At 40.8% G+C, this 19,230-nt stretch overlaps 1 protein-coding gene across 2 annotated transcripts in view; it reads right to left on the reverse strand.

The window, feature by feature from the left end:
- Positions 1–389: 389 nt before the first annotated feature.
- LOC134876941 (protein eva-1 homolog A) overlaps positions 390–19,230 on the reverse strand; it is a 66,140-nt gene continuing 47,299 nt past the window's right edge. For both annotated transcript variants that reach the window (XM_063902216.1, XM_063902217.1), the window contains 3 exons: positions 6,226–6,360; positions 3,570–3,755; positions 390–2,430 (listed from right to left, as the gene is read on the reverse strand). In XM_063902216.1, the coding sequence (XP_063758286.1) occupies positions 2,051–2,430; positions 3,570–3,755; positions 6,226–6,360 (701 nt within the window). In that variant the 3' untranslated portion in view covers positions 390–2,050. The remainder of the gene's footprint in view (positions 2,431–3,569; positions 3,756–6,225; positions 6,361–19,230) is intronic.

Raw genomic sequence — 19,230 nt, forward strand, 5'->3', positions numbered from 1 at the left:
AATAAATTATACTCCAAATGGAAGCAAAAGTTATAAATCAACGTCCAGAATAATAAGAACATCTTAATGAAAGATATTCAAAAATCTATAAAAAAGCATTAATGAACTCAAACTGAAGAGCTCTCACTTCACCAGCAGAGGGCGAGCAACACCAAAACGTCTCGCTCTACTTTATGAAATTGCAGGGCATCCGTCATCCTCATCAAAAGCACACATTTTGTGAGAAGTAATGACCTTAGTGTACTGGTTATGCTGTCTTTTTGCATGACTTTACTATGAGATCAGAGCAGTTGGAATATAGTACAGAGCATGTATTGTGCATGATTTAGCAGATATTACACGCATTATGAACATGAAAATGTGCAAAATGAAACAAACCAGTGGTCAAGTTATTTTTTAACACAGTTTATTCCAAACACAGGAGTCATATTTTGGTCTCACTTTACCAGCTATCGGCACATTTTATCCATTCAAATTGAAACACAAGAACTGTCTTTATAAAAAAACTATATATAGTGGCAGTCTTTATGTGGATGACCCTAATATGTCCTGTATACTCTCATTTAAACTTTCAGTCAGGAAAAATCCCAAGCTTTTTTTATTTTTTTTTAAAGAAAACGATAATTATTCCTATGCTTGAATCCAGGGCAGCACAAACAGAGCTGGATTGACAATAGCTTATTTTATAGAACTGGCAACATGATTTAAGAGACGCGGATTTGCTCGTGCACTATGAACCTTTTTTCAGTGCTAGTTCCTTCTCCGGATGGCCATGAGCAGCGATTACCACAATCATCTGGTTTAGCACTGGTACCTTTGAAGTAAGGGCACAGTTGACCTGAAATTTGGGTGATGACCAGAAAAATAATTTCTAGCGTATTTACCGGTACAAAATTGGCATCTGGTAATGTACATTTACATCTGGGGAGAACAGCAAGTGCAACGTGTGACATAGACATATTTACACATGCTCCACTATGGCAAAGCAACAGTAATCATAAACGGGGAATACATATATGATAAGATAAATTTGGAGTATCCAATATGAATTTTATTGGGTTATATACCAGCTGCACTCATGACAACAGTGACCTAATAGCAAGAAAAGGCACCGCACTGTGAATTAAATATACTGTATCAAAAATAAGATAAAATCACTAAACCTCTTTGAGGCTCTTTATATGATATTTCTAATTATTTTCTTTAAATGCTGACATTAGCTGTTTAAATGGGCTGATCCCCTTCTTAGGAAGCAAATACATCAACCAAACACAGAAACACTAGGATTGCATCCCTGAGGTGCCAGACAAACCTTTGCCAAGTATAAAAATATCTCATAATAAACCATACTTGAGAACAAAAATACAGAACATCAATAAACTATTAAATATTATAAAATAGATTTCATAAGGGTTGAGATGAATTCCACCCAAAACATATTTTGGTTTTTTTGAAAGTTCAAAAGGCAGCATGGTTATTCACTGTGGAAAGATTGTCTTACATCGTCCCAACGTACACTTCTTTCTGCTTTATGCCGCCCCTCTGTAAAGTCCACACTTGAATACTGGAGGGTGCTGAGCATAAAGCTCCAAGTGTCCCAGTCTTTTACAGGTGACCCTGTATAAAACAGACCCATCTGAGAACTTGGTCCTTCAGTCACTATGCCGTTTCTGCAGGCCTGTGTGTGTCTAAGGCAGCTAACCCATAAATCCCCACTTCAAAAAGGCCTGCTGAGGTCACGGGCAAGGCGGAGTAGCCTTTCACCCCTCGCTTCCGGCAGAAATAAGTGAGCTTACCATGCAGAGGGGGAGCTTATTCTCTTACTGAATGGGGTACAGCTTATGATACCCAGAGGAATATGCAAACCAGCAGAGGGGGAGGACTTTTTCTCGCATCTCCAATACCTTCCCCTGTTCTCATCAGTGAGTCCACAGTTCGCAAGCTTAGTTATAAAGCTTCATAAGGGCCATGTCTCTTGCCCCAACCCAAGTGCATCCTAAATTGTGTTCAAATCAAGTAAGCTTTACATAAAAAAGCCCCTAAAGAGTCCTCAGTAATAGCGATTGAGGCTCCGCGTCCCGGGGATGTCAGGTTGCCCGTTCATCCAGATCTCTCGGATGATGCGCTCCCTCTCCTCCAGCCTCTGCGCTCTCTCCAGCTCCTCGGCCGACGTGAACACGTTCATGTTAAGGGTGCGTTCAAACCGCCGGTGTCGCCGCGCTGACAGATCTGAGGTGGTGTCCCAATCTGAGTCTGAGTCACTTGAATCGGAGGATGATTCAGCAGGGCGTGCTCGTTTCTTGGCAGGGGGGCGCTGCCGTGGCTGGCAGTCGGTGCGACAGGAGATCTGCACCACCAGGGCGAAGAGTGTAAGGAAGAGGCCCAAACACACGCCGCAGACGAAGAAGAGCGCCGCCCTCTCTGGGTGGTCTGTTAGAGGGAAGAAAGACAGACAACAATTACCAGAGGGTTTTAGATCTTTATACCAATACAAATACAAATATGATAAATTGCAAAAATTACTGTCCTGTTTTAACAGAGTTCAAATTTTACGTTCTATCTTTTCTGAAAGGTCACATTTGATTGTCATAAATTAATTGTATTTATTGGTGTAATTCCTCAATAAATGAATTTCTAAAATGCAGATCTAAAAACTTTGTCAGTTTATAAATATGAGAAACCTTTTTTAAATGGCAGAGTGGAGCCAACCTTACACAGATTCTGCTTCCACCAAACATTTCAGTGTATGTTTATTTGACTGTATAACTTATACATTTCACTAAGTATAAACTGTTTATTTGGGGCAATAAAACAGGAAGTATCCAAACTCCCAAACGACTGCAGCTTATGTTTAAGCAGCTGGCTGTAGCAGGTGACTGACTGTGTGTGTGTGTGTGTGTGTGTGTGTGTGTGTGTGTGTGTGTGTGTGTGTGTGTGTGTGTGTGTGTGTGTGTGTGTGTGTGTGTGTGTGTGTGTGTGTGTGTGTGTGTGTGTGTGTGTGTGTGTGTGTGTGTGTGTGTGTGTGTGTGTGTGTGTGTGTGTGCGTGCGTGCGTGCGTGCGTGCGTGTGTGTGTGTGTGTGTGTGTGTGTGTGTGTGTGTAGCTTTTATCTGGGCCTAACATCTGCATTCATCTGGCCCACATTTAGTTACATTTCAGTTCCAGGAAAAAAGAAACAGGTTTTTTTTTTTTACCCAAACGATAGCGTACCACACACATGTACCTCACATGAAGCCATGCACTCAAATACAAATGTTGTCCTGCCAGAGGAGAAATCCTGACATTATTATCCAGCTCTTTTTCAAGATTACTTATCTACCTGAATGTGTACTTCTGTAAATTGTAATCATTTTATGTGCATGCCTTGTATATTTTATTCGTCTCTATCTGTACTTTGCAGTAACAATGTACATTTCACCCTTTGTGGGACTAATAAAGGAATACTGATTTTCTCCACTGGTAATTATCCCTGTTGTTAAATGTATCTTTTCCTGATGGAGGTCAGAGATCAGATTAAGGTCTTTAATTTGTGATGTGATGTCCCACAAGATTATTTATATTTTGCCCTACCTGATATGAAAGTGTAGGCTGCCAGTGCGTTGCTGATGAGGGACATGTTAGGGCCAGAGGTGGAGTTGATGACGGGATTCATGCCTCGGGTCCGCGGTGGACTTTCTTCTCCACCGTCTCCTCCTCCTTCTCCTGCTTCTGAAAACTTCTCGTCGTTGGGGTTAGTCTCCCTAACCTTCTTCCTATCTGCAAAAGCAGAAAAGTTTAGTTTAACAACACAAAGCAGACTTCATTTTAAGGGTATAGTTCATTTATAAAGTTAGAACATGAAAACACACACTATTGGCCCACATGCAATGACACACAATGAATGTGTTTAAGATAGTTCATGACTTCATGGAGAGTCACATTATTACAGCATGAGTTAGCTCATTTACAGTAAAGTGAGTGTGGGGTGTCTCTGAAGTATGGTGACTATGGCCTTCAGACTGCTGAGTCATCCCCGGCCTCTCAGTGGTTTTCGATGTAGGACACAGGCTTCTGATAAAAGATGCATCACGCATGAAGGCGCACACATGTTCTCAGAGAGTTGTGTGTGATTCAGAATATAATACACACAACATCCGCTTCTGTCAAACTCATACTGACTCATGTCATTAAAGAAAACGATTATTATTTGACATTAAAGAGCCTCATGGGAAAAGTTTGCACTTTGGCAACATTTCAAAAGCTTCCCAAAAATCTCAGAAAACAATCTATTAATAGAAGAGAACAACAGCTGCTCTGGATTTTAATCACAGTATGACTTCTTTCTGTGTTTACATGCTGGCTTTGTTGTGTATGCAAGAGCCGATGAAAAGGAACAGAACAGATTTTGGGGACTTTTGTCGCATCTTGTTAACCTGAAGAAGTGTTTACTTGGAATATGTAACTACTGAAACTTTAGCTTCTTGAATAAGCAACCCCTCACTGAAAAACACAACCGTTACGCTACGACAGCCAAAATAAACAAATGTATTCACTTCAATATCCGAGCCTTAACTCTGTGTCATTTTTACATGCTGGATTTTTTGTCATTGCAGGTGAGCATACTTTGGTGAACTGTCACACACACCAACGACCTCTAATTGCAGTCTCCCTTAAAGTGCGTCAGGCTGTTTTTATCTGATAAATGCAGTTTAGACTGGAGTTGCTTACTGAGGAGGTAAAGGCTTCCACCTGGACCCCCTGCTTTGGTGCATGAGCTAACATCGAAACCAACAACATGCTGCAATCTCTATTTCTAAAAACAGGCAGAAACATTTAGAGTGCTACAGTAGTAGTAAATGCAGTGGTGGCTCTTTTGATTGAATACTTTGAACATCAAATGCATATTTTACAACATATAGTCCATGATTTTTTAACCTAAAATCTAAATAATTCAATAATATGAACAACTTTAAATGGTGTGTGCCTCATACAGAGAGATAAACAGTATTTATGTTTTTAGCAATAAGACGGTTAGTAATTAATACAGACATAAGAGAACTGGGCATCATGGTTTAAAGGACAAAAAAGGAAAATCAAATCTCTATATTGGCCAAATGATCTTTTGGAATCGCAGCGCAGAATACACTGCAGCAACGAGCAGTGAGGACCAAAGATGGAGACAATAAAAAGTTGTGGTTTACAACTTCAACTTCTTAAAGCTTTTTAACGAGTGGGTCTATTTGTACAAAATGACCCAGTACGCTCAAATTCTCAGTTCAAATTCTCATTTTAAATAAAAATACATACATGGGGAAACACATAAAAATCAGGGTAAAGGAGAAGGGTCAAGAATTTAAGAAGGGAAATTATGACTGCTCTCATCGAACCCTATTCCCAAAATGTGGAAATATTTCTTTGACATACAGTATGTTATAAAATTGGTCCAGGATGATGGTAAACTGCCAACATTATGGTCAAGTAGAGTGTGTTTATTTTCCACTTATCCAGTTCAAATAAACGTAGAGAAATGAGGTGAATAAACGGGAAGATCCTGATGCCTTTATTTACAGTAAAATGTTTCTCGTTCCGCCTACAGACATTTCATCCCCTACTGGAGATGAAAACAGGTTTTTCTAGACGAGCCTCAGGTGAGTGTTTGAAGCCTGGTGCGAGGAAGTGAAGCCATTCATGCGTCAGGAACTGCCAGCACACATCTCCTGTGCGCTCCCTCTCTTAGCTCCTCATTCATCCATCTATCCTCCTAATCAGTACAGTGCCGGTAGCTGAGCAGAGTAATTAGTGTGCTGGACGGAAGCCATCATCCCTCATGAATAAAGCTTTGTTTAAGTTTCCTTTCCTTGGCATGGCTTCTTCTTTTTTTTTCGTTCTTTCGTTTGTTCTTCATCTTTCTTCTCTCTCAGGGAGCAGGGCAGTATAGTAGACTGATTTAGATTGCGGTCACATCATTGGCTCTTGGAAAGCCGTATATTTTTAAGACCAATGATCATAAATGGTTCAAACCGATGGCTCTGCTTGGATACACGTGGTAACAGTTGAAACTGTGTGACTTTAAATATACATACATATACGCTCCAACCTAAGACCTGAATTACTGTTTCTGCTGGTGCTTGGGAGGCCTTGGGACTGTTTAGCGTTAACTGCTCTCCACGGGAGGCCGGGAGAGAGTGTCTGGGTGACTGAGGGTGACTGGGGGTTAGAGTGAAAAAGCTCATGTCGTTTTGCTTACCTAGAACAGCGTCGGGGCTTTTGACTAAGCTCCCCTCTGGAGGGCTGTCTCCCACTATGTTGGGGTCATGGGCGCTGGGTGAAGGGGAGTACACCGGTGGTCTGGGTCCCTGCTCCTGGAGCAACTTCTTTGGCACTTCAAAGAGAAGGAAAGGTGGAGCAAAGGAGGGGATTTGGGGGTGAGGGAATCGAAAAAAGACGAATAGAGGATTATTAGATAGCTGTCTGTACAGAGATGTATACCAGTCATTTCCATTTCTGGTTCTGCATAAAGCCTGACCAATATTGATTAGGCAATTTGTTCAGCATTAAAACATTACTATTGGTACTCTTATTAGTTTTTGACCACCTTTGAAAATATTTGTATGATTATCTTAATTTAGCATTTTGCATCTTCATGACACTGTATGACATAAAAATGACCATATCCCAAACACTTAAAAATGTACATAGTTCAATCTACTTATTGAATGTTATAAAACATGTTGTGTATGGTTCCACATTTAACTAGATTTTGTATTACATTCACCAAGTCTGTTTGGAAAAACATGTCAGATGTTTATATTTATAATTCATTCAATACTTTTATCATTAATTATGGTATGGACTAACATAACCTTTTACTCTTAGGTTGTACAGATTTTAGGGCTATAAAGCATTCAAAGATACTGCAACAACTAGGCATTGGTCGACCATTTGTAATGCTGAATTAAAAGGGTTGACTTTAGTCTTATATATTTATACAAGATGATACCTACAATAACATATTTTTGTCACTTGGGATGTTCTCTTCTCCTGTGGATAAAGCTGTATCATCTATATTTCATAGGAGATTCTGAAGACATTTAAGAGTGAAATCTCAGAGGATGTTGTAACGGGAGAGTAAGGAGCTGTAAATGAGACAGCATGATGGCTGTGATTTACGCTCCTCCTGAACTTGCTCTCTGATTCCCGAAAGTTATGCTGCCCCCCCCCGCCCCTCATCTTCATCCTCACCCCTCCACATCCCCCAATCTCACAGTGTCCTGTGAGTCAGAGAGTCTGCAATCCTTCCCCACAGACACAAACCCACAATGCAGCTGGTCTCACATTCCTGCCCGCTCACATGTGGTTTTGGCCGCTGGGCCACGCTCCGGTCACTGTGTGTGTCTGCCCAGTCAGACCAGTGCTGATTTACTGCCCAAAAGATGACTTTCTGTCCAGCGGTCTGTCTATCCTGTGCCGTTCTTGCATTTTCATTGTGCCAGACAAACAAATAGGCAGTGCGGAACAATCAGCTGTCTGGTTTTGCTAGCAGGAGAACTAATAGAAACTGTGACATGTGATTTATGGTAAAATTGGACCATTTGTTTAAAGGCCGATGAATAAACACTCTGATCAGATTTCCAGAGACTGATTTTGGCAGTTATCCAAGAGTCAATAACAGGGCAGGAAGGAGCGCAGCAGACCTCACAAATCTCCCCTCCACTGGATACTACTAATGCCCTGGAAACATTACAAGGTTTTTCCAATTGTATGCAATGATGAAAAGACAGAGCAGGAACTTTTAACTACTGACATTTATGGTACCAATTACTTTATGATACGACATGCATTGCCTATTGAAATAATTGACACTAGAGAATGACAGGATATATTGATAACGCTGTACAAGTTGCTGTAAGCTGACTGAAATTTAGTCTGATTATAATGCTCTTACATGTTGTTTTTTTAATATGTTTTGTTACCAAGGGGATACATTTGCAGCCATTGTGATTTAGGGTTTGTGATATGACTTAAAGAAAAGCTTGTTAATGTTGTTCTTGTCATTTATACCTGTCTTTTCTAACTTTAGCTTGTTTCAGTGATCAGTACTACAGAAGTTTTAACCCAAAAAGTAAAAACATGTTTCATTTAATAGTGACATTTAACAGATTTGAGCTTTTCAATCACACACGTACAAAACGTCAAGCCAGTCAACTGTATAAAGTGAAACTTCTGTGACTCTGCATGCTCCAGTTGCTTAACAAGGTTCAAAATGTAGTAATGTGTCCCTTAAAACATTGACTGACTAGATATGTGCAGCCAATGGCAACAGTTATCGTTTAAACATTCCCACCCTGGTACTCTCTAATTGATTTTGCCGTACTATATTAAATTGTGACAACTGCATAGAAAGAGCTGTCTGGTAAATGCACATGTGAGGAGGAAGCTTTTTGATCTTATCTTACTGCAGAAAATCTGAGAGCCAATCAACAAAATGGTAACCTAGAACTCACAGACTTCAAAGACCTCAGCTGAATGTGGTTCCAACTTCTTAGTTTTGCCATGAGCAAAAAGGGCAGGAGGTTGATGCCAGACGAATAGAAGTAGTTAAATATTTCTGGTCTTTGCCTTAACCTGCTTGGCCTGGGTTCACCGTGCTGCATCAGGAGAACTCATATGGTGTTAGGTGAGTTGCCAGCTGTAGAAACGTATACTGTTACATTTAAATACCTTTCTGTAATTGCATCATCTCATGTGGCGCACCACACCAATCTGTTGCCTAAATAGGTTAAAAACCAAGAATTTGAAACCCTGTTTTATCCCAGCGTGGTTGGCACAAACTAAATAAACAAAGTCCCCCATACGTGGAGGTGAAATAGGGAATTGAAGAAATGGGATTTGGCCTGGCAGCTCCCCCCTGTCCTTCCTCATCAGCCTGACACACTAATCATGGGTCTTAAAACTCCCCCACTGCCACGCTGCCACCATCCCCACGCCACGCCCTGATTACAGCCTTCTGATTGGCCCTAATCGGCTGCACATGTGGCCCAGGGTCACAGCTGAGAGATGCCATGACACACACTCACATTTTTACAAAATTAAGGGACATAATTGAGATACAGCCACACATGCACACTCAAAGCCCCACCTGATATGTGCATCGACACACATACCGACACCCTTTATTTATTATCAGGATATCTACCCTTTAAAAACAGACATTTCCCATGTTTTTCTCTATGGGCTGACTTTGTTGGCAGAAGCTGGTACATTATAGCAAATTGACGGCCGCTTGTCTAAAAATAATTGTCAAAAAGCTGAAACCTCTCGAAGCAAATGGCCACAAACCACACTTAAAGGAGCCAAGCCGTAAAAACTGAACCAATAAAAGAGAGAAAGACGAGTGCAAGGGAGAGAAATGGAGGACATAAATCACACTCTACCGCCTGCATTATAATGACATGGTCACATAAATGCATGGCAAATGAGTCTTAATATAACTGCGGTAGATGGGACTAGTGCCAGCGCTCTACCTCTCAGAGCTATGGACCACCACGGGGAGCGAAGATACGAGGCGGGAAAGAGTGCCCATAACAATGGACTGTGTTTACACTGGCAGAGCCCAGCCTTGTTTTCACTGGCTCTGCAGGACAAAGTGTGTGTGAATGTGCATGTCCATGTGTATCTGTTCGTGGGCCATGTGCTGACCGATGCAGAACTCTGTTGGGACAAAGCTCTTTAAGCCAGAGGGGTTATAATGAAATATTAAACCATGCTAAATCTGAGATGAGATCAAACCTGGGCCAATGTTTAAGGGCATTCTCTAATGCTCCGTCTGCTTTGCCGCTCTGATATTTTGGCCCAAATAAAGACAGCTTAACCTACATTATGACTTTCCTGTGATGCACTCCTAGCTTACATCTTAATGTGGTGTGACACTCATCTAAATTACAGTATATTCTATCCAGGGTGAGGCAAGAATAATGTGCAACTTGACCTCAGTCAGGTTGAGATGTACTATATATTCACAACACTGCAGTGAATAACAGGGTGTGTGAGCAATGTCTGAAAGGACATGAGATTCACATACAGCTACATAAAGATAGAGTGTTTAGTTCCAATTTAGATTTTCATTACCATTCATGTAGAGAATAAATCAAGTGCTAAGATGCCAACTTAAACAAAACCGTGGTTAATTTTACCTTAAATGGATTATAGCACTTTCGAAAAGCAGAAAGGTGCATCGAGACGATGTGCTGGCATATGTGAGCATGTGTGTAAGAAGTCAGAGCAAAAGCGTCTGGTTTCAATCAGCACACAGCCGGTACCTACCTATTTTACAACATTAAAGTGTTGTAGGAGATCCAACATTTACATGATACACACAAGTGCCTTGAAAAAAACAAAAAACTGAAGTCAATGTGGACAAACATGAACTCACCAAAATGAGTTTCAGCTCTTACTGCTGCTTCCCACTCAGACAGGCAAACAGACACATTCAGGAGCACATCCATCTACACACACAGCCATTTTTCACTGAGCTAATGGCATTCCTGCAGAACAACATGTAAGGTGAATAGGGCAGAAGCTGAAGGTGTTGAGATTGCATTCCTCCTCCTCTCACTCCCTTCTCCTTTTTTTCCAACCCCCAGCCTAACACTAACAGCATCCAGCTGACAGCAGCCGATTACACTCAAGCGTGTGATTATTGTGCACATTTGACACTCTTACATGCAAGATATGGACTGTATATTCAATATATAAATGCAAGTGTGTACTAGTTAGATGAAGATGGCAGAGTATTGGAGTGTGTGGAATGGTTAAACGAGATAAAAGCCTCCCTGACCCGAGCAAAGCCGAGGCAATACCGTCATGTTTATCTTTCCACAAATGAATGCACTTCCCCGACCTCACACTGTGAAAATGAATGGGTTCTACATATCCAAATAAATGTGTGTTTGCATGACAGAGAGTGTGTCATAGGAGATGATTAATACACTCACTCCAGTCTTGGGTATACGAAGCAGACCTGGTAATATGAACTCTACCGAGGGACTGGATCTGAGGTGAGGGCTTTTTCTGCTTCTGCTCTATTTTTATGTTAGTGTGAGCAATATAACCTACTGTGTGTGTGTGTGTGTGTGTGTGTGTGTGTGTGTGTGTGTGTGTGTGTGTGTGTGTGTGTGTGTGTGTGTCTAGTAGAGAGTGAAAATCCCTATATGTGCTGCTTAAAAAAGGACCCGTTTTGTACGTTTTAGCCCGTAAATCTTATCTAATTCACTTGATTGTTTCATGTAATTATGCAGCCATAAAAGCACCAAGGCTTGAATATGCATAACTGTTGGAATAGAGGTAGAAAATACTGATGATATTATACCATGCTTCACTAGTAATTAAGTCACACTTTAAGGGAAAAATCAAGAGGTTAAAATGATAAAATATGTAAAATACATTTGAGAGTATAAAGATAAACAATAAAAATGAGTTGAAAAATGTTTCCAGTAGGCAAACTGCCATCAACATGTCCCATAGTAAGACGTTAAGTCCCCCTCCAAAGCACTTCTGGATCTCACTTAATGCCACTGCTGGAAAACTGGATACACTAGGAAGTTCAGGCCAGTATTTATTGGTAACTGTTTGAATAATTAGCAGGCCCGGCTAAGGAAACTCTTCCAAAAAGGTAAGAGAAGCAAGCCTCAAATCCTGGAGATTCAGGGAAAGTTCAGCTTTGGCTCAGATGCATGCATGCTTAATCAAATCAGTGGTCTCAAGTTATCCAGGCAGAGAGGATCGTGAAGGCCAACAAAAATCCTTAGCTGGCAGGAGCTTTTTGTGACAAGATCTGTCTGCTAAAACGGCTTGAGCTCACTCACATATTCCTTAATATAATACGGCAGGACATAGCTGGATGGTGACACGGTCTAAAAGCATCCAGAGTTGGGCTAGTGGAGGTTGGGAGTACATTCCAGGATGGAGAGAGTGGAACAGCTCAACCCCCCACCCTGCCTCACTCAGCCCCCTTCCCTACATTCAAAAAATGTTCCCCATTTACTTTAATGGATAACATACATCCCTCTGCTGTGAGACACCCACAAATGCAAATGTAGCTCACATGCAGATGTCACAGCAAAGGCTCTGAACGTAATCACTCTCACTTCACCACAACCATCAGTTGGACTCCAGAATCGCAGCTGTTTTGGCTATTTAAACACTCCTCACACACCGCACACAGTTGGTGCCATTAACATAGATGCGGAGATAGGAATAAAGGCTCCGCTGACATGTGGGACTAAAAATCACTCAATTGTGGCGCTCCCCCCACAGACCCCACACAGACAACAAACCCACTGATGTCTTCAACACTGAGCCACAACCTTAGAACCAGTTGGACATATGCATAATGAGGAAGTGCTTAGCATGATGATCACAGAAAAACACATCCATTCTCACGTAGATTATTCAATCAAACCTAAACAAGTATCATACTGTTTCTCTAGCAGGATTTCCTCACAACTAATCTTGACTATATTTTGGCTCATTTAAGACAAGTTGCATCAGAATTCATCTGAAATTATAATAACTCTTTGAAGTTTATCCATTTTGTCAACTTAATGTACTTCTAAAAAATGATTCGGATGCCTTATCAGCAGCAAATTTGTATTTTCCCTCCTTTTTTGTCCTAACTTTTTATTATTAATGAGAAATCTGGGGGGTTTCACTAATCAATGCTTTAAAAAAAAAAAAAGACATGGGTAATGTTGGATAATACAATATTGAAAATAAGGGAAATTATACGTTTTTAGTTAATATAAGAAAGTTCCACATCTATATGCTGTATCTGAAGTAGACCTTACTGTAATATAAATGTTAAAGATAACTGGCCATCGCTAGAGATGACCTCTGAGTCCGCAGATGAACTCTGACTCTGCAGCTTATTAAAAGCCGCGCTCAGATCACTCTGCTGTTTGTATTTCCACATCTTTATCGCTTGGACGTGGGAGAGGCGGGTACTCTCGCTCAGTCAGCACTGCCTCATCATTATCTGATGTTCCACTGGGTCAACAAGGATGTGACTGACGCTGAATCATCAAACCTCAGTGCCTGCCTACACTCACTCCTTCATATCAGAGTTGTGAGGTAATGGAATGCTGGGTCGGATAGCTGCTGAGGTCGTCAAATGACATCGATTGTCATTTGTTGTCACTGACATGGAACAGAGAGAGCACAGATAGTGACGGGACCGGTCTAGACACAATCGTGACAGAAATAAAGTCAGCAACATTCAACAAGCATGTTCCAGCATTTTTCACGGCTAATCTAAACAATGCTGCTATCTTTAGCAGACTGCAACAACTGGTCATACGCAGCAGTTAATAAAATCAACACATGAAGTCTGCAGGGACTTGAGAAATGAATGGAGTTTTGGTGAAAGATAAACTAGGATTAGTTTAAAGCCCAGTTCATCCCTGTCAATATACCAGCCGGTCTGTACATACATTTTGCATACAGTGGGTACTGTTGTCTTTGTGAATGTCTGACAGTTACAAGGGTGGAGATGAATGTTGGCTGTCAACATTTTTGCTTAATCTCTTGCATGGTGGATCACATCAAAAGGTGTGACTGACGGAGCCCTAAAGTGAAAATAAAATGGATTAATGTCCATTCCAATCTCTGGTGTGTGAAGTGAGGCCATGATTAAACGATAAAGTTTCTCGACTGACTCTCTGTCTATATTTTATCATAAAACTTGTCATCAAAACTCCCAGAATGTTTAACAGGGGTGGGTGTATTGATACCTAAAGTGTCCATACAAACTTTATCAAATTCTTAATTTAAGTGCTGACACCAGCCTCAATAGAATTGATACCAAAACAATGCAGCCATCTAACATCAGTTGTCCCAACATTTTAGCAAAAGACTAGTAAAATGACACTTAATGAGTATTCCACAATTTCAAAATGGAAATAAATCATAAGACTCAAAAATGTTTCAGTGAACAACAGTTGGTTAAAAGTGCTCTTTGTTATATAGGTGCATGTAAATGGTCTGCAAAGGCTGAAATCTCAAAGTTCCCTCCAGATGGAGTTTCTCTCCCACATACTCCCCCCCAGCCTGAAACAAACCCATTGGACTCCACTGTTTATTTCCTTAACATAGTGACGTCACTATATAACACTCACGTTTCTGTTGGCTAGCGCTCCAACACATTGTACATGATGTAGGTTAGGGGTCGGGACATCAATCATAACACAGCCAGCTAACCAGTCAGAGAAGTCTGGGCTCTGGTTTCAGACAGAGGGTGAAAAGAGCTGCTGCAGCACAGGAAGTATGAGAAAAATAAAGACCTTTTTAACTTTAAAGCATGTAAATATGTCACAGTAGAAGCACAAAATACAAACATGAACCTGAAATGTGAGCATAATAGGGTCTCTTTAAAAAGAGAAGATCTGCTTCACTCTATCCGGTGAAGTAGAGAGAGAGAAGTCAGCACCCCCTTGCTGAATGGGCCTCCTTGATAAAGCTAACTTCATTAAAAGAAGTTAGTTGGGAGGCAAGAGTATGAGTCAGGCTTTAAAACATGCATCCCTGGTGTATTACATAGGCCCCTAATGTTTTTGTTTTGGTCCTTGAGTCCGTGAGTGTTATGATTGCACTTTATACTATTAATGTGATACTTTATTGATAGCTATTAGGACTTTTTCACTCTCCCCTGCAGAATCCATAAAAAGACTATATATAGGCTAATAGCCATCCTGGTACTGGTAAAGAAAGGTAATTGAGTTTAACAAGTTTTATTAATAAAATCCAACAACAGCATATTAAATGAACAGTACGCACACTTGACAGTGAGTTCATGAAGTAAGTGGGACCACATCAGGAATATAAAAGTAGATATACTACAAGAAAATGACCTCAGAGGATCATCTAAATGACGCATTGTCTTTTCAGTAAACACCAGCAATTACTGGATTTGATTAGAAGGCATTGTGCTGAATGACAGAGGACATACCCACAACAAAATAACAGTTTCTCTCAGCATCTGTGTGTCATTATATGCTCTATGATTTGATACACACTCCATCGCTTCTTTATCATTTTGGTAAAACACTACCACCTGCCTCATATTGCGCTTGTCTATCATAAAGTGCTTCTATGCCCTATCATTTTCAGGTGATTACATGAATGAGATAAATGAGAGTGAATCACAACCAGTAGCATTCAGACTAAGTTATACCTTACCTCGTTCACTGAGAAAGACTCGATGAAAGCCTAAGCAATGAGTGGGAGTTGTGTTCGCATGTGTGTAAGAAAAGGAGGCATGTTTTTTTTTTCAACGTGTTGACAGGGTGCTACGCTATATTAGCGGTAAGGCCTGGTCAGAGATAATCAAGCTGAGGTCTGGGTTAGGCTGAGTCTGTCATCGGGCTTATCACCACAAGTGCACACACACATGCATATTACAGTCTTACTTTTGTTAAGTCTGCTACTTCAGCCCTGGACACGGGTTTTGATAAGGCCAACAGTGTCGAAATCATACTTTTTATATTTAGACAAAACTTGTTGAATGCTGTCCACAGTTAAGCAGTCATTTTATAACTTCCCTTAGATTAAAACCCCTGAGGATTGATAGCCCGCCCCAACACACTGGACCAAATGTGTCCCATCAGAGCAGACTTTTGACATTACTGTACTAGGGGCTATTATTAGAATCAGCTCCAAAAATAGAAAGGCTACACTGAGCAGCTGTTTTTGATTGGGAGTGAAGAGAATAGGAAGACACACGGGGGAAGTAACTCCATAAATATTTCCTTTCCTTTCTCCCATTACAGTCTTGGGTTTCTTGGCACACAGGAGTACCGACTACTTTTAATGTTCTAACTTTCCTACAAAAACACAAACTAGTTTCAGTTACTCGAAGATTATCTGTGCATTTGGTTATCCGTTTGACCTGCTGTCTATATTTCCTGTTACATCAAATCTGTGTCCTGTCTTCTTCTTCTGCCCCTGTAAACCATGATCTTAAAACAGCTTGAGCCACAACAGATTCAGATGCATGTCTGTAAGGTTAAGTAGTAGAGAGAGAGGGAGAGGAGTGATCGAAACTGAGTCTGCCAAAGACACTTTTACACCCGTCTTTAAAATAAACACCTGCTGCCCTGGCTGAAGTGCCGGAGGAACAGCAGAGGTCCTGCAGTGTGTAACCGCACGGCTATGATTAGATAATGAAACTGAGCTAACAGAGTTACAGCACTACAAACTACCTCTAATGTCCGCAAGTCTATATTGGATATCCTGTATAAGCACAAGGAAACACACACACGCGTCTAACGTGCAGCCATGGCTGTAGGGGAGGGTAAACGCGCATAGAACTGTTGGCCCACCTCTCAAATTCAGCACCCATGAGAGTTTACTCAAACCTTGCACCTGTTAGGGCCTTTAAACTGGGTTCCCTCTAAGTTTCTTCTGGAAATAGAAGTGTTTGGTTTGTGATCACTGAGACATTTGTATCGGACCAACAACTCACTTGAGCAACACCACTCCAAGAATTAAAAGTGATTTCAAACATATATTTTGTTAAAATCTGTTGATTTCATTCAGCAAATCCCAGAATGTTAGAGCAACTCGTTATGAGATAAAGTTATTTCTTAGTATGCCTGAAATGGCCAAAAAAAAGCAAAGCCATCCCAAACATGGGCTCAATTCAGTGTGGCAGCTAAATGAAACAGAAATGAAAAAGATGGAAATATATCTCAAAAGCACTGCATCTAATGTATGATCCTCCTTTAGAGCTGTTACTGTATGGCCTCCAAGCAACATGCATGGGTTGGCTGCGTCGTGTTCTCCCTGACGGACGAAAAGAGGTCAAGAAGAGTTTGCTTAATAATTGCCTAAATCATCTACAGTATTTGTGTTGACACATTGACAGTGAAACATTATTTTTTTTTCATTTTAAAATATCCTTGTGCTTTGAAGAAGAAGAGATTGTGTAATACATCAACATGTGAATCCTAAAAACAGATGTTAATAAGATGAATGTTAACCCGTCAGAAATGTAGTTGGGATGGAGTAGTTTGAACCACTAATCTTTATCACTTAAACCCTGAATACGGCAATAAATAACGCTCTGCCCAACAGGAATCAGCCCCTTATCGCAGCTGAGAAGATCTCACCCCGAACCCTGCTTGCAGTATTTTCGCTCCAGCTGTGCAGTAAATCATTCCGGTATAAACTGTGGCCTAAAGAGTAAGAAATTGCAATTTGATCTACAATTCTTGCGTCTTTTTTCACATTGCGATGCTGCGGGAGGTTCTGTGCAGATTTGATATAAGGCAGACTCACAATATTTTACAATGCCCCGCAGGTCAGCACTTGACACTTTGACTCCCACACATTACGCAGAACACCTTTTAAGCTCATATTTTTTAACCCAGAGACAGAAGAAGACAGGATGTGAGTGTGGGAGGGATGGAAAGAGAAGGATGCAGGAGAAAATTACTTTCCACGTATGTGATGAGGACATAAACCAAAGGTTCAGATATATTTGTATCACACCAATATACCAATTGTAAGTATAATACTTACTTCACATTGCATGAGGAATACAACTGACACTTGGAAATGACAACAATGAAGGAAACATGCTGAGAAATGTAAAGCAATAGTTCATGGAAATACACTTTTGTGGTTTCCTCATTTTCAGTCATTATCCAAAACTGAGATAATCTCCAGATTGGAGACAGAGAGTGGTATCAATCTTCTCATCTAATTCTTGGCCAGAAAGCGAGTAAGCGCATTTGCCAAAATCTAAACTTTATTGTAAATGTGAATTAATACTAACAAATATTATGTTTTGTTTCTGGGTTCAGGATTCATACGGGTCTACAATATGCCGATAGTGTGAGGGTAGAAGGTAACGGACCACCCATGACTCCCTCAGCGCTGACCTTTATAGGGCAACTGTCATGCTAACCCTGACAGGACTTTTATTGAATGAACTAGTAGAAATCTTGTGATTAACACATAAAGCATGTGGTCTGTAACATTTATAAAGGAGGGGGTGTGTGGGTCTTTATAAAGCCTTTGTACTTTTATCATGCAAGAAATCACATGTAGTTATTGTAACCTTTGATTCAACATTACTAGTTTTTCTCTCTGTGCTTGATTTTTTTGTTGTCATACTTACTAATATTACGTTTAGGCTATTCATCCATAATAAAAACAACTTCGGAATCGATTTTGAATGTTGAAAGAGCTTCACTGTTCACACTACCCATTGCATGAAATCAATGTTCTCCCACTTCTCGGTTTGTATTTCAAGCATTTCAAGCAATACAAAAGCATGCATTTGTAGCATCGACCAAATCTGGCTGGTTTGGCTACAGAATAGCCTGGATGCAGCGGGCCTGGCTAAACAAACATAACTTGGAGGTCTGGCTTGGCTTTAGCTGACGGACGTCATTATGCACGTCGATAAAAAAAGCAAACACACTGGCAGAGAGAGACACGTCCAGCTTCTCAGTTTGGCCCTAAGGGTGGAAAACCCCATCTGACAAGGTTGGACAGCCGAAAAGAAAGTGAAAGACCCACAGTGAGAACTGTGGCAGTGGACAGGCTAGCCTTAGTTTTCCAATTTGTTGGTTGAGCTTTTTAATTCCAATAAGCCAACTTAAACAGTAACTGAATCAACAGTAAAGCAATAGACTTTCACTTTCCCTCCTTCATTGTAATGGTGTGCAAGTGAAAGAAGAGAGTGCACATTATCCTGGGTCATCCAGCCAGCTCTGTTACTGTTATTAGTGGAGAAAAGCCAAGATCCAAACAGAGACTGCCCCCTACAAAGCCTACCTAACACTGGTTAGACAAAACAGCCACTATTACCATGCTTTATAGCGGAGTACACACTACCTTCCTCTCTCTTTTTCTTCTTCATCTACAGTAGATGGAAGAGACAGAAAAATATGCATAACCACATCACTTCAGCCACCGAGACCACTCAATATGAATGAATGATACACTAGTCAGAGGTTCCCACACACTTCGGGCCAAGCATGTCTACTACATCACACTTGGATCACATGAGAGCGCATGGGCCACTTAGTACCAACATAAATGACTAACTGTATTAGTATAGCAGCTAATCATAAAGCCCACAATCGCACACACACAAACTCTCTCTCACACACACACACACACTTGCACACACACCTCAAGAGTAGCTAAACCCAACTGGGTGCTGGTGTCATGTTGCAGACAGGAAACA

This window comes from Eleginops maclovinus, chromosome 15, assembly GCF_036324505.1.
Source record: "Eleginops maclovinus isolate JMC-PN-2008 ecotype Puerto Natales chromosome 15, JC_Emac_rtc_rv5, whole genome shotgun sequence".
Lineage (NCBI taxonomy): Eukaryota > Metazoa > Chordata > Actinopteri > Perciformes > Eleginopidae > Eleginops > Eleginops maclovinus.